Source organism: Euwallacea similis, chromosome 28 (assembly GCF_039881205.1).
Source record: "Euwallacea similis isolate ESF13 chromosome 28, ESF131.1, whole genome shotgun sequence".
Classification (NCBI taxonomy): Eukaryota; Metazoa; Arthropoda; class Insecta; order Coleoptera; family Curculionidae; genus Euwallacea; species Euwallacea similis.
The window spans coordinates 1787825-1812708 of record NC_089636.1 but is presented as its reverse complement, the minus strand read 5'-3'; the positions used below and the strand labels follow the sequence as shown (position 1 = coordinate 1812708).

Sequence of the window (24884 nt, the reverse complement as noted above, 5' to 3'; positions counted from 1 at the left end):
TCTAAAGGCGAAATGAATGCAAATTATTTCTTATGAGTAAATTGGATTTGCAGAACTCTTATAAATCCTTTATTTACGATCCTACTTGCCATTTTGTTTAGAAGTTTCAGTATCGTAGTTGTGTTTAGTATATGAATTCAAGCGGTTCAATTTCCGATCTTTGACGAGCTGTATCTTGAATTCAGAGCATTCCTTCCTGTCTAACTTATGATTTATATTGGAAAAGTTTCTTCGTTTTTACCTTCTGAGGCAGAGTGGCTGTTCTAAACGCATATGCAGCATGCTTTTGGTCAATCTTTATTGGATCACTTTTCCGTTAAATGATCATAGCTACAGCGATTCATGGGTTTTATCACCGTGCACTGGGCCTCCCGAAATTTTGTTTTCACACCAAATTTATCTTTTTTTTTCAATTACTTTGCTCTTTATTTCCCCATACAAATTGTTTCTTTATGCTCTAAATTGACTGTTTTTCTAAGAGTTTGGTAATTTGCCTTTAATTTAAATTTCTTCTGATCTGTTTTGAACCTTATTTCTCTCTCCCTATATCCAAATATGTTCTCTTATTAAAAAAAGTATTCTGGTCTGTTCAAATTTCTCAAATAATTTGCAATAAAGAGTTTTTTATAAATAACATTTCTTAATTCCTGATTCAGCGCGACACGATTCCCTGCATTAATATTAATATCCCGATTTACAATTAGCCAGGACATATAAAACGACTTTAATTTGTCGTGTTTTATAAATGTTTTCGGGCTGCTGAAATAATGAATTTCTGTTGAAATATGTTGTATAAAATGGAGTTGTCACGCGCTATTTGGCTCGCTTTTGTTGCGCGAATTCGGTAGATATTGTGTGAATTGAATGCATCCTAAATTTTTGCAGGAAATGTATTATAGTTATACCGGCATGGAATGAAATGAGAAATTCTATCCCCGCTGAAATGTGTCTGCGTTGCGAACAAAAAAGCATTTTTGTGTTTTCTCTCTGTCAAAATCTTGTAGATAAGCACATAGCTGAATAACTGGCAAAAAGGTTACTTAGCAAGAACTCCATGCTCATATTGTTTAAAGCTGTTTCTCCTTCGTTCGCCCCTGAGGGCAGGACGTATAAAACCCTTAAAACTGAAACAATTTACATGACAAGAGCCCAAAAAGCCCAAGAACTTCTTCACTAATTAGACTTCTTGTTATTCGCCTAGGGCCAGTTTTTAGGTCGGACCCACTCCGACGCTTTTTCAAGCGTCAACACGCATTAAACGGGTTTATATAAATGGAACCACTTTGTAGAACACTTTTATTTCTAATTTCCCCTTTTCTGCCAGAGCAATGTACTTTTTTGTAATCTGCCAGCGATGGGCGAAATTGGTTTTAGCAAATGAGGGAATAATTTTCTGTGAAAATGTAGCCGTTTTTGGCGGTTTTACGAATACATGACCTTTTGATCCGATTATTGAGATCATGGCAAAAGCGTCACCTCGTATATGAAGCAATTTTGTAGCTGTAATGTGCTAGTCAGGGCTGGCAAGTATGTGATTTTTATTAATGGGAGTTTTACGTGTTCGGTATAGGAATGCGGCAGTTCTCATTTTGGGTATCAACTCTGAAACATCCATCCCCCTAGGATTTCAACGCAGTGCGCTGAAAAATGGAATGCGTTAAACAAGAACAGGAATTGCAGCTTTTACCACATGGTTCTTGCAAAGGGATTTTTCAATCATGCTCTATATGTATACACCAAAGGGCGCGAGAGGTAATAACATTTTCAACTCGGTAAATGGTCATTCTTTGGAACAGAGATTTATAACCCCACTCCATCCTAGCTGGGGGAATAGGTTCCTACTGGATTTTTAAATTCAACCAGAAACAAAATAGACACCGCAAACATATCGTTCCATTTCAATTGCAGAAACTCAAAGAATGTCTTTTTATAGTTTTATTTCCCCGACACCCTGGTTCTACTTTAATATTTGAGGTAAACTCGAACTGGGTCAATACACAGGAATATGTTCAGCGACATTATCAGTTTTGCGAATTTATCGGATGACAAGAGTTCAAATTTGTGTGAAAAATATCTCCGTGACTTTTGATAATTTATTAATTAAGAGTTTTCAAACTTTTGAAGAAATTTCTTGTGAAGACTCCTCAACTCTTGAAATGCCAGAACTTTATCTATTTAACAGTAAAGTTTTAGGAAACTTATTTTTAGCGGCGGCTAAATTCAAAAATCCATCGGCTTTAATATGATTTAATACGATTTCATAGTATAAAATATCTAGCCTTCCGGCTATCATCTGGATTCCTGCTAGGAGTTCCGAATTTTTCTCCAAAAAATCCAGACATAGCCCTTTGCATTGAAACTCCGGAACAGTAATACACATAAATAATCAGAAATATTAGATGGAAATAGGATGCTTTTGGAACGACTATAAATATTTTAGAGCGTGAACTTTATTTAGGTTTAACGTCGGCTTCATCTTTATTTACCGCCTCGTCTACCTGCAACTGAAATTTTATTCTTCACTTATCGGATCGAGTTTTTCTCTGAGAAGGGAGATAAAAGCTTTCTTGTACCTGTTTCCCACCCCTTTTTATGAAATTATTTTAATTGGGTCTACGCTAAATTGCTTATAGGGTGTTTATTCGGGCTTGATCAATCGGGCAATTTAGTTATCAAAGGAGCTTTAACACCGCCGAAGCTTAGAAACCTTAATTTTGAGAACGCAGGAATATTTTGAGTCAAATCGAATTTGCTTTCCTAAAGCTTCATGTAATCGGGGAGTCTCTTCAGGCGAACTGTTGAGCAATCAATCAAAATATCTTCTTGATAAAATTTGCTCCAATTCACGTTTCAAGTGCAAAATTAAGAAAATACAATGTGTTGCTAGTAAAATCATCTTCCTGGCGAAGCTGCCTGTCTACTGATTATTTTTGTCGATTCAGAACGTCCTTTAATCGGTATTTCTTTCTAATATTCAAAGAATTAAATTGAACTCTAACAAATGAAATGTGTTGTTTTTGCCGGCAGAAAAAAGTTATCCGGCCAAAGAGAGGCCAAAGCGAATCCCTTTTCTTGTTCGAGAACGGGGCTATCACTGGAGATTATCTAAAACCATTTAAGAGAGAGACACATGTGTTTTTCTGTCCGCGCTTTTAGTTTTATTAAAACAGGGAAAAAACGTTGTTTTTGATGGGAATAATTTCAGTTACGACGATAGAGGACGTGTAACGAAATAGTAAGGAGAATTATGAGTCATAATATTTGTCAAATCCGACATAAAAGGGTTGAGCTAGGAGAATCCATTATGAGGAATTATAAGCAAATTTTAGGTGACCACAGAAATCGTAAAAATTATATCAGTTCTCACGCTGTGAAGGCTTTCACAACTGGTAAAACAATATGCTATAATGTGTTCTGGGTTTGGAAGTTGTGGTCGAAAGAAGTTTGCTACATTTGGGTCATATGTGAAGTGGACTACAATTCAAAGCCAACGAGACAATGGACAAAAAATCTCCCGTGTTTCTCGTCGATGGTTAACGCGGCAATAGCATAATTCGTCATATTTATACTAGGTGCATGCGCACATTTGTGCGTGCGCGATGCTAGAAAGGGCTTCGGCATACGCGATGGATAAGATAGCATAGAGCTTTCAATCTGGATGGAGGGCCGTCATTTCTCCGTTCGTAAATGAAACGAAGCAAGAAAAAATGAAGTAAATTTTCTATATTCTGGAAATATCCAAAAACAATTCAGTAGGAATTTCCATTTGCCTTGAATAACCCAAAAACTGAGAACAGGAAGGAATCTAGAAGATCACTTTAAAATGCCCTTTTCAGTTGACTAGAGGAATAATAAATTGGAACGTGGATAATTGCGTTGAATTTTTAATCACTTTAAGAATCATAGAAGGGAATAAATAACAACTAAGCAGAACTTAAAATGAAAATATAAATATGTGGAATACGTTAGTCAGATCGGTTTAGCCCTTCTGTATATACAGGGTGTCCCAGAAATAAGTGCCATAATTTGAATCAATAATAGAACTCGTAAAAAGCAAAATTTTTTTCAAGTACATTTTTTGCGTAAGAGGTATAGTTGTCCAGTTCAATTCATTAAAAGATTTATTACTATTCCGTTACCCGCCTATGGCATCTAAAATTGTTTATCCTATTTCGGATCCTTCGCATAGATACAGTTATATGTCCATTTACCCCTAGAAATGTTGCATTACCTATGTGATATACAGATTGCGGCGACGATTAGTGTCTATATCTATATATATTGTGACGTTTAATGTCTATGAACGCGCATCCGGTACCATTTGTGGTGCAGCAGCGACGGGAACCGAATTTAGTAAACCCAAAATTTTCGAAGGAGGTGCGTTATGGCTCGCCAAATAATGCAATAAATTTTGAGTTCGCTATTAAAAATTTGCGTGTAGACAACATCGTTTATTTTTATATCGAAAATAAACAAAAATACTAATTTCCCAACTAAAATTACTAATACCTCGGAGATTTGGTTAGAAAACGTCTGGTTCCAACAGGATGATTGTCGTGCCCACAATAATCGAGAGGTACAGGAATTTCTTCAGAGCGATCGTACCGGATGCGCGTTCATAGATATTAAACGTCACAATATACAGCGTGTCTCTAAAAGGTCTTTACAACGCTCTACCATAGGTAGCTGAGATCAAAATAAATCGATTTAACCATATTTGCCTTAGTTCAAAAGTTGATAATAACCGAGCTGCAGGGTGGCATAGTTGAAATGTAAAATTCAATTTTTAGCCATAATTATTAAATGGCAAGAGAAAAATTCATGAAATTTTCTACAAGGGGGTTTTTCGAGATGAGAAATTCATATCTACAAACAAAATTTCGGTAAATCGCAGCGGGCCCCACGTATACGCATTAGGTGCTTGTTTAGGTCCTTCAAACTTTTTCGTTTTTAACGGTAAACCAGTTTTGGATAAAAAAACGTATTTGTGCGGTATTTTTGCTTAAAAAAGGTATACCTTAATCAAGTCGCTAACTGTAATAATTTTCGAGAGAAACGCTTGTAAAGTAAATGGAAAGGAATGTAATTTTCTAAATTTTTATTTTTTAATATTAAAAATAACATTAAAAAATTACTTAAAAAACTGTTCAAAATGCCCACCATTTATACGCACACAAAAATGCGACGAATAAAATTAACCCCTATTGCTCTGTTGCTGTGTTGCTGTGTGCCACCCTGTAACTCGGTTATTATCAACTTTTGGACTAAGGCAAATGTGGTTAAATCGTTTTATTTTGATCTCAGCTACCTATGGTAGAGCGTTGTAAAGACCTTTTAGAGACATCCTGTATATAGATAAAGACACTAATCGTCGCCGCAATCTGTATACACAGTGTACGTGACGATAGACAGAATATGAAACCAAGAGTGGAATCAGCATTATTTTATTATAAAAGCTAAGAGTGCCTTAATGCAGTTAGTTAATAAGTCGACTTTGATGAAGATGCTTAAATCTTGTAATCGTTCTTTAGTTAAAAAGTTTTTAAAAACGAAAAATCTCAAATCTGAGATGAAACTATACCTACCGAATTTTTTGTTTGCTTTCTGATGTGCATGTCTTTTTTTGCGAATATTCAATAAACGCGTACAGCGAAGTAGGAGGAGTTACAGGTTATTGGGGTTTTACGTTATTTACTGTTAAAATAATTTAAATTTTTGACTTACCTACAAAAGACCCTACGAGCCTAAACCTCCTACGAGCCCGATTAGAATTTCCACGGGCTTCCCCATAAGCTAACACCATATCAGTCTACTTATTGTTCATAAAACGCGGCATTTCACACGAAAATTTCTTAACACTTTCAAACACAACAGAAACGACACGTATCAATCGTAAACAATACAAGTCTTGCGGTGCATCGAGCTGGACTCATCGTTAGTAAAAAACTTTACGATAAGAAAACATCAACAAAATATCCAGTATGTATTTGGATTTTTTTAAAATCCATAAGCGGTGCCATAGAGTGGCTTTAATAGGTAAAAATACCGGAGGTAAATGTGACTTAAAAAAAAACTTCTTTGACAAAAGTTGTTACTATTGATGAGTTCTGTTACTTGTTAAAATTATGGCACTTATTTCTGAGACACCCTGTATGTAAATAATTTCCCTTCTTCCAACAAGGTCGAGGCACGATCGGGAAATCGCTAAGTTGTATGTAGTGATAGCGTTAGTATTGTTAGTTAAATGTTAAGTTATGTGTTAAGTTATCTCGGTTAGTTCTAAGAGGAGAAGAGATGTGAGGGGGTTGCTGCATCCCTATAGGACACCCATGTGTGTCGCAACCTGGTTAGAAGCATTCTCGTCAATTAAGAGGTTTTTGCGATCGTTATCTTCGTGTAATATTGATATTTGGTGATTGATGCCTAACTACACTTTTTGTCGGCATTCATGAGGAAGTACCGACCAAGAGCTATCAGTACCGCTGTAATGTTATAAATGTATAATTGCTCTCTAGCCAGGGTACGACACTATTTTATTACCCTTAGATTTAGTATTTAAGAGCACCCCGAGCCGAAAAGGTCCTCTTTCTTTCGAGCGGCTCATCTGTACCTATTATCCATGGAGCAGAAATCAAAATAGTATATCCATTATATCAAAACCCTAGAGAACGATATAAAAACCTAAATATATTAAAAAAGCATATGAAATATTACCAGTTGTATGCACTGAGTATTAGGAAGAAAGCAAAGGGAATGATAGAAACACAGAAAATTAAATTTATCTAATAACATTATAATACTTCAATGAATGTCTTCAGAGAAAGGTTGACTACGAAGCTTTTACGCTCAGAGGGTAATTGCGAATTAAATTAATCAATTTTATCTATAGATTGAAGAATTTCCATTATCAGAAACTTGATGTTATAGATACGTCATTTTGAAGACGTTATTAACATTATTCACACGAGTGTTAGCAAGATTATACACACTTCGTTTAATATCCATTAGGTGCGTTTGTTGAGAATTTGCCTTTGTTGCAATGATATATCTTTAAATCCATCTGTAAGAGTATTCTCTCAAAGGTATAAAAAGGAGAAAACAATCGGCCGCCTATTTGCAATCGCAACCTTTATTCATGGCCAATTTAGAATTATTTTCCTTCATTTTTTTATCTTCATTTAAGTTTAATTTAACCGACCTCATAACTTTTTCAGTTAGCAGGGATGCTTAAACTCAAGAAACGAGCACTCTTATATTAAAACCCTATTTTTCGACAAAAATTAAGTATTTTCGTTCTAAATTAAACGGCCGACATCTAACCGAGTCGTTGGCGGTAACTTTGTCTCCATATTTTTCTGAGATGCCCTGTATTAAGTACTGGTTAATATGCAATGAATGTAAAATGAAAGATTGTTTGGTTTTCTTTAGTCCCATTTTACGTAAAACTGTTCCTTCTCAACGTATCGGAAAATATCCCAGTTTCTCAGTCATAAAGGTATGATCGAGAATTTCCTTGATATATTCCAAGACAATATTTGATTACGGTCCTAAGGAAGGTTTTCCCTTTATCCGATCCTAACCTCCTTACAAAACCCATCTCTTTGGGGGTTATCAGAAAAACATTTAATCGAGGTCACACCGGAGGAGGTCCAGGTTTAAGACGCTTCGAGCTTTCGGCATTATTGGTCGATACGACAGGGCTTAATGGAAAAAAATGGACAAATTTTTCGTCCCCGCAGATACAATGGAAGATGCAGGCTTTATCCGAAAAACGTTTTCTTTAATATCTGCCATAAACAATGCCGTTAATCCTAATCTTATCGTAAATGCAATTAAAAAGTTCTATTATTGGGTAAACTTCGGGAGAACGGAGCGAGCCAATTAATTTTTAATTCTATTTTTCGGACGCTTCCTACGTTGTAATGGAATTAAAAAGCTGTTTGCAGACCGGAAATATTGTAAAATTTGACAAAAGAGGATTTTTAATGACCTTTAATGCCATTATGTTCACCGAGGACAGCCTTAACAGGTGCACATGCCTAATTTGCAGCGTGAGCGGAAAGAGCTTTTCCTTGGATATTCCCAGAAGTAGTTGCTAATAAAAGCATCCACTCGAGTCAATTTCGCAACAATCCACAAATACATGCGGAAATTCTGCCGGGATTACCATAGTCAGCCATTTTCAACCCCTCCACTAAGAACACTTTGCACTCCACACGAAAGACGACCCTTATTTCTTGCCAACGATGCATTCATATGAAAATTGGACAACTCGCATATGTTTTTGCATCCAAATTGGACGTTAATATTCTTTTTTAGATTCACATTTTGTAAGAATAACGAAATATCAAGGGATTTTTATTGGAAAGTAAACGGAGTGGGACGTCGGGAGTTAAACTTTCAAAGTTTGCAGGGAAACTTTGGAATCAAGTTTGCGTTAATAATTTCTGATAACCTGATTAACATGCATTTCGCAAATATGCTTAACGATTTTGTGGTTAAGAACTCATTGTTTTTAGTTTCGATTAACGAAAGTTCCACTTTATTAAAAAAACGTTTAATAAATTGATAAAACTTTTTAGAAGAAGTGTATTATAATCGATAAAAAAGACTGAGGAAAATTCTTAAGTGTCCATGTTTGAGGCCAAAAAATTATAGAACTTTTAGCCTTTATCGCTCTATAAACTTTGCCAAATTCTTGAGGGATGGTGCTTCTATAAATAAAACGATTATTGAAAATACCTGTAGTCCAATCCATAAATAGTTACCATCGAACCTAAAGAAAATTTTTTTATGGTAACTGAACCAAGATATGGAAAACTGACGTGTCACCTTTGGTCTTTGTTGTTTGTGGCGTATTTGAAGGAGAATGGTATGGTCAAAATTCGGACTGTGCCGTGTTCCTTTGTAAAATCTTCAAACTATGCAATTTTTAATTAAGGTCTTAGCTAGAGTTTACAGTGGAATTCCGATAAAATTAGAGTCATTTTCCCAATTATTTTAACAAAATTCAATAATGAATATCAGTGCTTGACAATACCTACTTTATGCGTTAGTCGGAAGATGAAACGCATGAATTTCAGTCACAGCGCATGTTTGGAGTGATCGGCGGCTCAACAGAAAGGGCTGAGCATGATGTTTGAATAATTTACGATTTAGAAAGAAATATACAGACTCTTTATGAAAAAAGTTGTTTAATTTCATTTTAATTTTATTATGTAATATGCTAATTTCATGGAAAAACTCCGCTTTTTGACATCGTTTTTGAGCAGTTTTAGTTCTACCCAACGACGGTGATTTTAGAATAAGAGTTCAATACTTAAAATATCAATCGATCGAAAATTTGGTAATATTGTCTGTACGAAAAAGTACTGCGACTAGTGATGGCGCAAGTACCGAGTATGTGCGATTTTAAGTTGTAACATATATCGGTAAGTCATTTGATCACAATGATGAACGTCTGAGGCGTCTTACCTTTTTAACAGTTTTAAATTACGCATTCAGTCAATGATTTCCTTAAATAAAAATTAAATTATACGAGGAAAATAAGAGAATGCTGCTTAGTATAGTATGAGGGTTGGTTCCAGAAATTATGGACTCCCCGCGTATAGTACCTTTTGAGAATTTTAAAATCCACATTAAAACGGAGATTTTCTGGAGTAAACATTCAATTGTGTAAGTTGGTTTTCTCTTGGAAAAATCTTAACATTTAGGTTCAAAAAATTATAATGGCGACAAGCGATTTTACGGCTTGCTTAAGCAAATAATACGTTCACCTCGAAAGGCGAGGACTGCTCAGATAGGAAGGCTTCTAAGAAAAGATTTACAACTTTTTCCTGCTTGCGAAGTACAGAAAAAAATAAATTCCCGGTTTGTTATTCTAAATTTACCGCTCTTCTAAAACAAAGCCGCATGCGGTCTGAAACTTGAGTAAAAAATGCAGGACTAATGTTTTTCGCGCCAAATACTATATATGACGTTGACGATCTTTTCATCAAAGAATCGCAGAAATTTTTAGAAACAAATATAGAAAGTTTTTAATTAGAAGAGTTTTGATACACGTGTAGTCCTCTGAATCGACAGCAAATTTGGAGAGGAGCATCAATATTTTGAGTGCTTTAATCCGGATTGGTGCAGATTGGAAAAATGTGGAAAGAGCTATCAATAACGGTTTTCAGAAGGTTGGATTTACCGAATTTAATCGCTATAAGTGAAAATTCTTTAGACAGTGAAGACGAAGGTGAAACTATTATTTCAGGCATTAAAGATATTAATAAAATCTATGAGAAACTTAGAGATATTCGCAATTTCTTTGTACTTTCTGCAAATTCTTTTATACGAGAGAAAGAAAATAAATATATCATTTTGTTTAATATTCTCCGCAGAATGGGCCCTTCCCTGACTGGAGATTTTCCTTTGTATGTCGGCTGCCTGAAATTTTCAAAAATCATTAAAATGTCTTCGTGAAATTTATCAGAATATATGTTATAACCGATAAAAGAGACTAAAAATGGACCCCCGAATCTCCCAAAAACGAAATTATTGGAAAACTAGTGGCGTTCATCGCTCTGTGAAATGAAGTCATTTCTCCTGGGATGATTCTTTTATAAACACAATTATTGAATATTTCTCTGGTGCAATCAGCAAAGAATTTCCACTAAATTTAAAGCGATTCGTTTTACTTTATTGTTATATTTCATATCAGGGCTGTAACATTTACTTCTTAACCGTTTTAACTCAATTTTATACTATATCGAATACGTTCATTTCAGAGCTTATGCAGTAACCATCTTCCTAGTAGAAACCTTATGGGTGCTGACCCTCTTCCTAAAACTGACAGTCCGGTAAGTGAAAATACATTTAAATCAAAATTTGGTTTAAAAAAATTGAACATATATCATACGTTTCCCCTACAGGCATCATAAATTATTATTCCTCTAAAAGGTTTTCTGTTCTTTTATGAAAATTTATTGTCCTGTCTTCGTACAAGCAAGGCAGCTCTTCACTGACGCTACTGGAATATATAAATCTTAGGGTTTAAACATAAATTGTCCCCCAAAGAACAGTTGTAGGCAGATGTAATACAGTGGAGGTTTCGGGTGATTTATTTGCCAAAGGTGAGGTGTGTAATTATAGCTGCTTACGCCATTTTGATATGTCACTCCTGGCACGGTAATTTAAAGCCTTTACTTGCGCAGTTTCCAGATACTTTTCAATACTTAAACTTTATTTCCAACCGGTTTCAGAACATGTACGTAAGCCGAGATGATCCCGCCTTAATTAATGGCGTATAGAATGTTTAGAACTTTCTATTAGTTTTCCAACTAGAAGTGTACAAGTTCAACACCTTAGTCGAGAACACGTGGAATCTATGGAAGATAAATGGCTGGAAAGTTGGTTTTTACCCGAAGATTAATTGGGATATAGCGTGCGAAGAAAATTGGGAATATAAGTGGCCAGTTTCACAGATGGATCGTTGTGCTTTTTTAAATAGGGGTCTAATTTAGTTTACTTTGTACGCTTAATTACATGTTTGTTTGAGCAAAAAATCACCCTTAAGTTTCAACAGTTTGATTCCTTTTATCAAGCGTAATTTTTTTGAAAATACCTTTTTTGATATAAATATACAGAGTGCCTCATTTAAAGCTGCGATTCAAGATTACTCAGAACCGGTACGTTGTATGAAAAAAAGTTTTAAATAACAGTTGTCCGGTAAAGAGGGAGACATATCATGAAGGTAGTGACATAGCCAAAACGTCATTTTAAGGTAATTTCAAGGATAACTTTTTTTTTCAAATGGCGACCCTGTATTTATTTTGCAAATTCTTGTAGAGCTTAAAAAATGAATGTCTTTTATTTCAACAATTGTTTTATTAGACGTTTTGCTGCAGAGTTATCCTTGATTTTTGAGATAAGCCAAATTATTGCATTTTTCTTTTAGAAAAGTTCTGCAATGCATATTCTGTTTAAAACTCATAACAATTCTTCTATATAATCAAAAAAAAATATTTCTATGAAAAAAATATTTTCTTAAATTTCCTCTTGTTAGAGTCTACCTTATAACAAAGTCTACAGGAAATACATATTCTTTTTTCGACAATCAATCTAATTGTTTTGTGTGAAATTATTAAAAATTATTATTTTCATTTCAAAATTCAATGATTGAAATGGATCGCTACATTTTGGATGAAAAATTAGAAATGGCTTTTATTTATAGAAACGCTGGAAGAAATGTTAGTCGGGAAGTAGAACTTTATGCTGAAAGATTTCCTGATGAAAGAGTTCCCTATCAGACGATTTTCAACAGTGTCATTAAAAATTTCAAAGGAACGAAAACGTTGGAAACAAAAAAACGCAATCATTCTCGAAGTGCAACATATGAAGGCAATCAAATAGCAATTCTTGCACCTGTTGCCTTCGATCCCCATATAAGTTGTCGTCAAATTGCTGCTTCGTCAGGAATATCAAAGACAAGTGTCCAAAGAATTTTGAAAGGGAATAAATACCATCCTTACCATATTTCTCTACATTAGGAACTCCATGGAACTGATTTTGAAAACCGAGTCAATTTTTGTAGTTGGGCAAGGCAGCAATTAAATCAAAATACAAATTTCTTCTCCAACATTTTGTTATCGAATGAATCCACATTCACAAACCATGGTGCAGTGAATCACTATAACCTGCATTTTTGAAGTGGTGTAAACCCACACTGACTTAGAGAAGTTGAACATCAAAGACTATGGTCAGAGAATGTATGGTGCGGTATTAGTAGGGAATACTTGATTGGACCTTTCTTCATTGGAGGAAACTTGAATGAAGAAATGTACCGCAATTTCTTGCGTAATAATTTTCAGGAATTGTTAAAAAAATGTTCCACTTGCGATTAGACAGGTGATGTATCAGACTCTAGAAAAATGGGCTGGACAGTCCATAAAGTGTCTCGTGAGGTTCTCGATGAAATGTATCCAGATCGATGAATTAGACAAGGCGATCCAGTGAACTGACCTCCTAGGCCGGCTGATCTGACCTCACCAGATTTTTGTCCTCTCGGGTTTTTTAAGGGATAAAGTTTATGCAGAAGTACCAACAACTGCAGAAGACATTGAAAATGCGTGTCAATTGATAAACGAGGAGATGTTGCATAGAGTAAACTTTCTTTTTGATAATTCTAATATCTAATTCTTTTCGAATTAAAGTTGAGATGTCTTTAAAGCAGGAAGGACATTCTTTTGAACATTTGCTTCCATAAGTTTCTCAAATCAGGATTTTAAATTAATTTGTCAAATAAAAAAAAATGTTCATAGAAATAATTTTTTTTTGAGTAGATAGAAGCATTGTTACGAGTTTTAAACAGAATATGCATTGCAAATTTTCTATATCTATATTCTAAATTCTAGAAAAAAAATGCAATAAATTCGATAATCTCAAAAATTGGACAAAATTCAAGGGTAACTCTGCAGCAAAACGTCTAATAAAAAAATTGTTCAAATAAAAGATATTCATTTTTTGAAGGTCTACAAGGATCTGTAAAAAAAAACACAGGGTTACCATTAGAAAAAAAGTTGCCCTTAAAATTACCTTAAAATGACGTTTTGGCTAACTCACTATATTCATGACATGTCCTCCTCTTTACCGGACAACTTTTTTTTGAAAGTTTTTTTCATATGACGTACCGTTTTTGAATAATCTTCAATCACAGCTTTAAATGGGACATTGTATATGATGTGCCTACTGAAGAAGTCTGCAGCGATCATTTATTATCAGCTTCAGTCAATCGACATTTTAATTATTGATATGTTTCCTTTTAATCTGAACCACTTTGATAGTTTAGCAATGAAATTCGTTGAAATTTATATTTTCTACGTTCGTCCGGAATATCCTCAAATCTGAATTATGAGAAGATTTAAAAACTGGTTATTTTCAATGAGTTTACATCGAGTTAGTCTTTAAGTTTCAGATTTCAGATAGTTTCATATCATATCAGGGAAAAGGATCGGAATTTAAGTCATGATGAAATTTATCCAGAATTTTTCACTTACTCTTAATAGTAGCAGGAGTAGGGGATTTAGGTTAGTGATTAGTTAATCTCTCTTAAAAAACCCTCTTAATATGAATTCAAAAATCGGAAATTATATAATTTTTATGAGCTTAGCGCAAGTTAGTGAAACGAGTCCAAAATGCAAAGAACATCAGAAATTTTGGCACAATAACATAACTCTCTTTCAAATCAATTCAGGTTAGTCTTCCAGGTTGGATTATGTGTTATTAGTGCAAAATAATTCGGAGAATACGAGGTTATTTCATATTACCAAGCTCGCTTCAACTCCATTTCGAGATTAATAAGTCAGTCAAATAAAAAATCTGAAGTAGATCAGAAATTTTGACCCATTGAGAGTAGTTTGCGTTAGATTTTCTACTACTAATTGCATGCGAGGAAGTGGTGAGGTTATTTCGCGTTGCATTGAGGAATCAAAAGCATATTTGATGTCGAAGTTATTCGCTATTAATAAGTTAGTGAGTTCAACGTTCGATTTGGATCAGAAATTAAGACAGAGTGAGGAGAGCTGAAGTTAGTTCAGGTTAGGGAGTTCAGGATAAGAAGTCAGATTGAGTATTTGTATTAAATGGAATGTAGATCAGGGAATAGTGAGATTCGTTCAAAAACATGCAGATGTGTTGTTGAACAAGAAATTATGATTTCCTGACGAGTCTCGTGAACCTAAAAATTCGATATATTATCTCAAAAAAAGACATAATTTCATCATAATGTCTTCTCCCTCTCATAGTAAGTTCACATTGAAATTCAGCTGCTAACTTGCCAGTTTAATTCAGCAGAACGCACCATCTTTTCCAATTTTCCTCGTGTTACAGCGTGTTACAGCATGTCACTCAACATAATTGCTGACCTTCTTTGCCCGACAGTAAAAGTCAATAACAAAAAATGTTCCCTTTTCTCGTCTCTAGCCCTTCAGATCGATTTACGCCAAAAACTACATTATCTTAGGATACTAATCAGCGTAAGAGCAGTTTGATAATTACTTACTTATAAGTCAAATCCAGTATAAAGCTCCTTCGAAAGCTCGTCATCCTGAAAATTTAATTAATATCTTCAGCACTGAGAGCACCAAAGTCATTAAAGTTGAGGAAATGAATGCAAAAACGCGTTTGCAATGTAAGTCCCCTGAGAGAACTTGTAACATGCACTCCTACCGTATTCGAAAGTTTAAATGAGATTCTTATGGGATTTTGACACTCTTCGGAAATTGGAATTCTTTATCAAGTCCTGACTATTGCCAGTAAAACACAGATTTTCAATATTGAAAAGGCGTTTTCCTTTCTCAAACAGAAGGACTGATATTCGCCACAGATATAGAGAGTAAATCGAAACGGAATGGGGTAGAGACAACTAGAATACGAAATACCTATTTTACCACCATTTTATTGTACTATTTATCACGTAGTACTTCCCAGACAAATTACAAACATTATTTATTCCAGGCACAATATGGCCTGGAAAATTGTGTCACGAAGACGCCACATTAATTTAATCGGATAGGTGGTTACTTTTATTGACCAAGCTCGAAGTTTAATGACTGCACCCTTGAGGAATTTTAATTTGCAATTAGTCGCATTCCAAAACCAACAGTGAATTCTAATTTCAGGCCTGACCACAGAATATGGCAAATATGGAAGTACTGCAGTCTTATAGACGACTGGAAGAAATCTCCCCTTTACATTTTTATGGGACTGATGACCATGTACAAACCATATAAACTATGGTTGGTCTACCTCGCTGGGGGCTGCACCGTCTTGCTGGGGTTTCTTCATCTGTCCATGTCGATGTTCCACAAGATCTTAAGGCGGAGGAAAAAGAAGGACCATAGATCGGGTCAGAGTGATTTGGATAGTTTGGAAAGGTCGGTTTTATGCGCTGAATGGATTTGTTGCTGAAATTGCTGAAAGCATAACAGCGAGGTGATTTGGTTTATGTATGGATAGGTGAATGTTGCATGGAATTAACTCGTCGATTCTAAATTCTCGTTCCATTATACCCTTTATTATTCTCCTTTATTAACATTAATAGAGTTAATATTTCAATATGCAATTAGTGATGTTGCTATATTACATTAACATAAATTAGTTCCATTTATTTCTGATATTTATGCACTGCGAGTTAAAACGATTTTGTTGTTTTATGTAGTGTCAAATAAATGTGAAAGTTATTGAATTAAAAGTGATGCCAAAATATAAATAAATTGCTGACAATGTGAAACGAACCAAGGGAATGTTAGTACAAAAATCTAACTGTTCTTCGTTCAGAGAACCTCAGAGAACCACCACTGCGTTCAGAACCTAACCTGAACTAATCAAAAATTGTGTGTCTTTTCCAGATACGAGTACACTGACAGTTTTTGTAAAAAATAAATTTAATATTGTGCAAGTTCATCCACTGCACAATAATTTTGGGAAGAAATTATATTTATATTAAATCATGAACTGAGTTTTCTCATACAAATATTAAGGTGAATGTACTTTAATCGAAGTCCATTTTAACATTACTTATTGTAGAATCCCCTTTACACATTACTTTTTTTATTTTCGCAATTGTTACCTCTGAATTTAGCAATTTGAAGATCTTACTAATTTTGGAAAATTGAGAGATTTAGGATCTAAATCCACCAAAGAAAAGAGGATCTTTCTAGTATTTCTTCTATTCGATCTTCACCTCCTTTTTTTCCTTTTATAGAAGCCTCACACTCATCTTTTAAAAAACAAATGCAAATTGCAGTAAGTTTCTCAATGACTTCAAGAAAGGCTCTAGAGCTTTTTTTATTGAAGATTTTTATTCTTTTCCCTTCTTTTTCTGGCATTCCTAGAAATTCCCTAATATCATTACCCATCTTCAGCTTCTTCTCTCAAGTCTTTCCATTCTAAAAATTATTTGTCTAATAAAAAAAAAGAAGCGCTTCAAAGTATCTACTTTTTTTTAAGATTACGTTATATTTGGTTTGTCGAAGAACATCCTCTACATATTCTCTTCTTCATTTTTAACCTCATTACGCTTTTTTAATTAGAACAGTTTTCCTTAGAACATCCGAATTTGAATATTCCTAAATTGGAACAGGACAATTCTGTCTTCACAGATTAAAAAATACGCAAAAGGTAATTAATAGCAGTCAATGTTAAATAAAATTTCCATGTCACGATATCGCTGAACACCCAGGTCGACTTTAATCCACTATTCAAATTTCCATCAATTTGTTTCAAAATTGTACAGGGGAGAAATTTCACCAAAAATCACATAAGTGTGTTGGTAAACTTATTTTAACTAACCTGAAAAATCTCCGGCATTTTAAAAATCCTCCAAGTTCTTTTTGGAATCCGCATCATTTATATCACTTGCGGCGACCCATAAAGTTCCACATTCGATAACAAATTTCGTTTGGTACGTTTCCGATAGTCAGCACTGTCTTTGGGTGGCAAAATTCTCATATTTCAGTAGTAGATTCGAAGAAATCACCGAAGTCCTGGATGACGGCATCCCAGACCCAATACCCGGAAGTAGCGTCTCACTCTCTGATAGCCTGCGTCCAGACCACGACTCCGTCCTTGAGATTTGACCGGAGGTCCATCAACCTCCGGATTTGTTCAAGTAAGTTATCTTAACTTTTCTTTTTCTTCATTATTAGCCGCAATTTCTAGGCACATCATAGACTGTACTCACCCCACCGACGATGTGGCCCTAATTTTCTAAAGAATATTCGACTAAGGAGTAATCTTAAGCTGGGTGTAAATGTCTTCAAGATATAGGTGTGTTTTTAAAAAATGTGGATGTAATTTGTTGGTTGATAATACCTAATACTCTTTTACGAATAGATATTTAGCCTTGTTGATGTTTACGAGTAATTTGATTTTTTAAAATTATTCTTGTTATATTCTGTATTATAGTTCACTTTTTGTCTGCACAAAAGTGTAAATAGTATATGTAATTCAATTTCTGTTTATCAGTTAAGTTTGAATAGGCAATTTCAATTATACATTCAGTTGCATTATTGTACAGATGTCAAAGCAGTAATAAAATATTTATTTAACATATAAAAAAATAGTTCATGTCCATCAGTTTGAAATAAGAAACTTTATTATAATACGTATAACAATAAATAATAAAATGTTTTATATAAATGTGATAATTTTTGTGTCATTTGTATAATGTTTCCAGATTTTTTTTCAGAATTTACCTCCCCCCCCCCCAGGCATTATCAAACACTTCTTCATTCACATAATTTTCCCGAAAAATAACTCTCCTTCTATGGGGTTCACACAGGGAAAGCGATTTCAAGGAACAACACAGAAACAATTTCGAGAGACACACATGTATCTAATAACTACCAAAAGACTAAAAATAAAACAAAAACAGACATTGAACTGAAATTATGACTTGAAAAATATCATTCCATGTCTATGGTCAAAATTTCAAATTAATAGCGTTGAAGCGGGGTTACAAAAATCCTCTTTTAGAAGGGATTCAGGCTCATCCCTTATGATGATCCATCCTGTATTTTAGCTCTTAATATACACTCTATCTGTGACGTTCCCTATTACTCCGGTGCCATACTGAGAGATAAATCGCAACATTAGATAGCAAAGTTAATTAATTCCATCACATAAGGTTACTGTCCGTAATATTAACTGACGGCCCTCGCTATGGAGCCCTTTCGCCCTTCGGGGTGTAATAAATGTGTAATATTGCTTATTAAGAATGGAAACGTTTGGTATTTATGCGTGACGAATCAAGGACATAATTCTAAAAAACAGAACTATCAGTTTAATGTCTAGTTGATTACGAATGAATTGAATGTTAAAGGATCAATGCAGTAATTTGTTTTCAAAAATTGGATAAAGCTCTCGGGGATTCGATGTGTCAGTTAAAATTTGCTTCATAAGGCAATGAGTCAGACAGAGAGAACTTATACGAGAAAATAGTGCGCATGACGATGATAAAGACATTTTTCTGTTTTGTGGTTTTTTCATAAACCCAACAAGATTACAGTGAGTTTGGAAAAATAACTCTCCAAGATCGTTTGATATCCCATTTATTATATAATATATAATAGAAACTTTGAAAATTGGTTGAAATCCACCTCCCTCTAAAAATGTAATAATGTCACATTAAGACCCTCTTATTCTTCATCACAGCGAAAATGCTTATTCGCTTAGATGCGAGTAAAATCTGTAAGAGATCTTCTTCATTGATATTTCCATGAAGTAAGCTACTCCTAGGAAGAATTCTCTTAAGAATCCATTTTTCATTGCACTTGGTTTATCTGATTTGTTTACCCTTTACTTTTATTTTTAAAATGATATGTAATTTCGTAGAAAGGGGGCTCGACGCTAGGGTCCCGCTGGGTTCCGTCTTGGGTCCATATCTTTTTTTTGATATTCATGTGTAAATTGGAATGGTGGTGTCTTTTGTTGATGACAATGCAGTTTTTTAACGTTTTGGTGATTTTTGGTGTCAGTAAAAGTTGATTTACTTGTGGTATGTTTATGCTTTAGAATTTGACATTAAACGGCAAACAGCAATTGTTTTCTGTAATCGATTTACATAAATTGTATCTTTAGCTAATTTTCTGAACGTACGCATGTTTAGCTGTGAACAAATTATTATAATATTGTACTCGCGCTTAATGAATAATATTCCCTAAGGAGAACTGCGTCGCTCGCTTCACTCGAGGTGCAAACTTCCCTGTCGGGGATGATAGACTTCATTATACGTTTGTTCATTTATTATTTGGCAATGTTTTTTCCCTACAATACTAACGTTTAAAATGATAATGTCCAGAATTTACTATTGAGAGGGCATAAGGAGCTATAGAAATACTCTTATTTAGTCCACTTCTTTTCTCTAAATTTTAAAAATATAAGCTAATAACGGTACATATTAAATTGGTCTTCGCAAGCTTCATCAGGGTATTAGTGTAAAAATGGACCCTCCAGCACAAGGAACATTCATATGGATGTCGCACGAGATATTGCACATCAGAGCAACGTTTCATTTCATTTCAAGAAATATCAGCGATAAAACAAATGAAATGTAAGTTTATAAAATTACTGCACTTTAAAAGACTATGACATTCAATTGATTAGTGTATACTGAATGTTGTAAAGGTTGTCTGAAATTTCAAAAATGTGGTATAATGAAAGCAGAGGCGTACTGGACGCATTTTTTTCAAGTTGGGTGAACAATTAGAAATGGAAAAAACAATTTCTAAAATTTGCTGGTTTTAAAAACATTCTGAGACGTTAATGACTCAATGTACTTTGAGCACTCTAATTCTTGTTTTTAACAGCGCACTGCTCTAAAAGGCCCGCTACTGCAAAATTAAACGCTAAAAGAAGCTTATTATGTTAAAATTAGGGTGACATTATGATCACAAAGCACCATGAGAATAACAAATCATACCATTAACTCAATATAAAAAACCCATGAATTACAGCCCTCTACAAAGAAATGTGTGATTTATTGCAGATATAAAAGAGTCGAAGGGACTACATGGCTTATGCCTATAGAATTTTTATTACAATTTGCATGTAATTTATGATATCTGCACAATGAGATATCCTTACCTAATGCACTGGGCAACATATTAGTTGAAACTACCTTTTGGGCCATCCTCGAAATGTCTTGGACTAGTCAAACCCAAATTCTAAGTTATCACACAAGAGTATTGAAATATCTATTAATTTGGCCTTTAGATTTTTTAAATGAAAGGCAGAATTTTTATCTCACTCATGGGTGCTTTTGCTATGCACTGTTTTGCAGCATCCCGGTTTTCTCTGGGGCCTTGTATCAGGTAAAATTTAAACCGAATTGTATTTTCCACGAAAAATTATTAACCAGTTTTATGTGGGAATCGACAATGTGACTATTCTCCTAGAAGCCCTTATAGGAGTAGGGAACATTACGGGTTACACTATCGCTTACATTTGCTTCTTGAAGAACCAGGACAAAATACGAGAGCTCGTTGAAGATTTCCAAGGATTCATCCAGTATAGCGGACTAGAGCTGATACAAAAAACTGAGAAAAAGGCCACAAAACATGCTAAATGTAGGTACTCGGCTTTGAACTAAAAAGTACATTCACTGTTATCGTTTTCTAGACCTCCTCTCTTATGCTACAATTGGACAGATTATAACATACATATGGCAAATGTCTTCGTCTGAAACATGCCTTACTCAAAGAGGTATCCGAGTCAATAACTTAAAACTCTCTCACCCATATTAATCCATTAAAGGCACTCAGTACTACGTCAAACATGACCCTTGTTGGCTACCAGTCCGGAATTGGTACCCCTTTAATGCGAGCAAATCAAAGACGTTCTGGATCATTTTTCCAGTTGAAGTTTTATTGGGGTATCACATTTGCATGTTCTTCTGCTTGGCAACTGCCACCATAATTGGTAGGTAGTACTGAAGCCAATTGCTGATTCACTGATTTTCCTTTGCAGGTCTTTTAATGCAAATCAGCTCCCAACTAAAATGCTGCGGAAACAACTTCGAGCACATATTCGACAAAGTTCATGTCGAAACCTGTACAGAGCTAAAGCAAAAATACATTTCCCTTATTAAATACTACACTCACATTCTGGAGTACTCCACCACAATACTCCATTATCACCATTTTATTAGCACATTTCCAGATATGCCAAACGGGTGTTTAAAATTTTCAACATTCTCATAGTGGTGTACATCAGCTTGACCTCTTTCTTGATGGCCATCATCTGTTACCAGATAGTCAATCCGAACACAAGCACTCAGGATAGGATCAAATATGCAATATTACTGTTTGCTTGGTGTCTGCTGGTGTACTTGATATGCTATAATGGGCAAAAAGTTCAGGATGAGGTGGGCTAAGCTGAAATTCTTTGGCAGTTTCATATGTAGTTTGTTAGGCTGTCAAAGTTGGAGAGGGAATTTTCAAAAGCAAGTGGTACAGGAATGGAATCGATGTCAAGTTGAAAACGTACATTATTTTCACTTTGGCCAGAACGCAGAAAAGAGTGGAGTTTAAAACTGATTTATTCGGCTCAATATCTTTGTTTCAGTTCATGGCGGTAAGTTGAATCATCACCCACATTCAACACTGGTAACAGTTGCGTGCAACTCTTTGAAAAAGTACCCCCCATTAGCACAGTCAAAATGCCCTTTGATCTAATTGACAACCTAACTGAATGGGCATATAAGTGTTGACCCTTTAATGCCAATCAATAGTGCAAAATACCCTTACACCCACCCCTAGACCAAAAAACCCTTAAACCGTTATCTTCTAAATTATAATTTTTAACTTGAAAACTGGTTTTTCGAAAAATCTTTAAAAAATCTCACATACAGTGAGACCCATTTGTTTTGGGGTCAGTCTGTAAAAAATTTATTAATTGTGTGATTTAGCACGGATTTTTCTTTAATTATAGATCTTGATAAACTGCACATTTTCGGTAAAAATGGCCTGGTTGATATAAAATTATGTACCTACTATGACAGTTTCTAGAAGCAAAATTTTAATAAATCATATTAGCGATTTTTTAGAAAAATTCTGTGCACGCTACTGGATTGAGCACCCTTCAAATCGGACCTGTACAAAATTTTAAGTAATAACGATTTTGTAAAATAATTAAAAATGCACACTAAGTACTTATTTATTTTCAAAAATTCATAGCTGGCTATGGAAACAATTGAAGTATTTATATTAACTGTCAAACAAAGTATAAATCGATATTAGAACTTGATTGTACTTGATTGTATAATACAAATAAAATTATTAATCATTATAATGATGGAAAATTTAAGTGTAAGAGTAAAAATAGGAATTATTCGTCTTATTGACGACAATATGGGATTGGCAGCAGAAGTTTCAACAGAATTCAACATCAGACGTCCAAATAAACCAGTCAGTCAAAGTACTGTGTAGCACATAAATAATATTTTCGATGAAACTGGATCGGGTTCCAAAAATTTGCTTAAAACGAAGTAAAATGGACGTCGTGAACTTTTTCAAAATTACATACAAATTTTGCAATATTTTAACGACAATCCCCAAAATAGTATTAGAGTGGCTAGTTTGGACATTAATATACTCAGAGAAAGTAGATGATAAAAACATGAATAAGAAGATGCTTGAAAGAAAACAAAATAAAAACTTTGATTAGCATTAGAGGATTATAACTTATGTACTTATATGCCCACTCAGTTAGGTTTTCAATTTAGATCAAAGGGCATTGTTGCGTCACAGAGCGTTTCCTTCTGTGGTCCTTCTGTAGGCTGATAGTGTGATTGCAGGGGGGGCCGTTGATGTTCTCTTTTAGACCCCTTAATGCTGTCCTTTTTTGCTCCTGCGTGTCCTATCGTCCTTTTTTTTCCTTTGATGCTCCTCATCATTCTCAACTTCACCTCTACTTGGTCGCTCGTCCACGTGAACTTCATGACTATTGAAGAGAAAGACCAGAATCCTTCCTTCTACTCGTGCTCAAACTCATCCAGCTAGAGGTGAATCCAAACCAGACTAATTTTCGAAACCGTTAGGATTTATGTCCGTGATCTTTCGGGACCAGGGTGGAATCTTCAGAGCCGGTGCTCCTGTCCCTACCAGTCTATCAGTACAATATTGACTATCTTAATGGGGGGTACTCTTTGTAGGAAAAATGACATTAGTTCCCTCGTGAATCTATTGTGAAGGGTAGCATTCTATTGAGCAGGAATCCCAATGGTTGTTCAACTTGCAACATGTTGCAACAAACAACCAACCCAATGGTTGTTGGTTGGAGATATTGTTTACAGTTCGTTTTCAGGTCGTCAAATGGGCGTATTCGGGATTAACTTTACTTCTGGCAGTTACTGACGATGAATAGATGATCGTCGGAGAGTGTCATCAGTATGATAAGAACATTTATTTTAAAGACGATTTTAACCATTAGCACTTTGCATGTAGGTGATGAAATATGAATAAATTATTGCAGTCTATGCAGTTTTGGTGTTTTTTAAATTTTTGAATAGTTTAATGCTGTATCTATAGGTTTGTTTGGGTGGTCTAATTTTGAAGCAATTTGTAGAGTAGATTTTACCCCATTCAATGACAACATGAGAATTTTTCCCTACACGAATCAGGCAAATGGTCAGTACATCGATTCACTAATCACACGAAGATATTTAGGAACTACCACTAAAAACATTCAAAAGAAATAAATTTAAAAATTGATCTGTGTGAGCTACTCAATTTTTGATGTGATCGCCAGCAGCGGGGCAAATATCTGATATGCATGCTTCATCGTTAGCAAAAAAAATATCCAGTAAAGCTGAACTTTTAACGAAATTTTCATATTTACAGCCATAAAGACCACAGCGCTTACTGGCACATCCAAAAAATAAAAAAATCCCATTAACTCGAGTACATGTATAACGATAAATTTGGCCCCGTTTCTTGCGACAAGACTGGCACTATAGTATATTACACACCAAGGTTGTGAAATACATTATTATGGCCAGGACGTCAAGCTTAAATCCCGAAGCGCGCAGCGCTCAGAGATCTAAAACGTGAGGGTCATAAGTATTTCACAACGGCGGTATATATGCAATTTTTTTCACCACTAGATTTAACCAAATTTGATAAAATTACCATAAACATTCTTACATTAAGCATAAATTAAACTTGAATTTCAATATTTCCAATGAGGTCATACAAACCTATTGAAGCCTCCGCTAGAATATCAACATCCTCAACTGCAACATACAACAGGGCCATCGAAAAATAGGAATATGATTTTTTTGATGATTGGTTGATCACCTGGTATCCTGCAGCTGACATTGGGAATTAAATACAATATGCTGA

General features: G+C 34.7%; 2 protein-coding genes across 3 annotated transcripts in view; both read left to right on the top strand.

Annotated features, from left to right (window-relative positions):
• The window catches only part of LOC136417465 (uncharacterized), a 78725-nt gene extending 60582 nt beyond the window's left edge, over positions 1-18143 (top strand). Inside the window, exons 4-7 of one of the 2 annotated variants that reach the window (XM_066403165.1) lie at positions 10773-10844; positions 15663-15917; positions 17504-17653; positions 17704-18143. In XM_066403165.1, coding sequence (XP_066259262.1) covers positions 10773-10844; positions 15663-15917; positions 17504-17621 — 445 coding nt within the window. In that variant the 3' untranslated portion in view covers positions 17622-17653; positions 17704-18143. The remainder of the gene's footprint in view (positions 1-10772; positions 10845-15662; positions 15918-17503; positions 17654-17703) is intronic. The other variant, XM_066403166.1, reaches the window with a different exon arrangement.
• A 2515-nt stretch (positions 18144-20658) lies between these two features.
• On the top strand, positions 20659-24042 carry LOC136417427 (putative odorant receptor 92a). Its single transcript, XM_066403104.1, has 8 exons — positions 20659-20855; positions 20903-21110; positions 21163-21246; positions 21298-21462; positions 21511-21652; positions 21703-21907; positions 21955-22116; positions 23848-24042. Exons 1-8 carry the CDS (start codon positions 20682-20684, stop codon positions 23905-23907), a joined length of 1200 nt encoding a protein of 399 aa, XP_066259201.1. The 5' UTR covers positions 20659-20681; the 3' UTR covers positions 23908-24042.
• The last annotated feature ends 842 nt before the right edge of the window (positions 24043-24884 follow it).

What these genes read in the sequence shown, in the direction of transcription:
- LOC136417427 (XM_066403104.1), top strand. Translation starts at nt 20,682, where the DNA reads ATGTCTTGGACTAGTCAAACCCAAATTCTAAGTTATCACACAAGAGTA. An exon ending in TCTCTGGGGCCTTGTATCAG is followed by an intron (nt 20,856 to 20,902) that starts GTAAAATTTAAA and finishes ATTATTAACCAG; the next exon opens with TTTTATGTGGGAATCGACAA. An exon ending in GGCAAAAAGTTCAGGATGAG is followed by an intron (nt 21,908 to 21,954) that starts GTGGGCTAAGCT and finishes GTAGTTTGTTAG; the next exon opens with GCTGTCAAAGTTGGAGAGGG.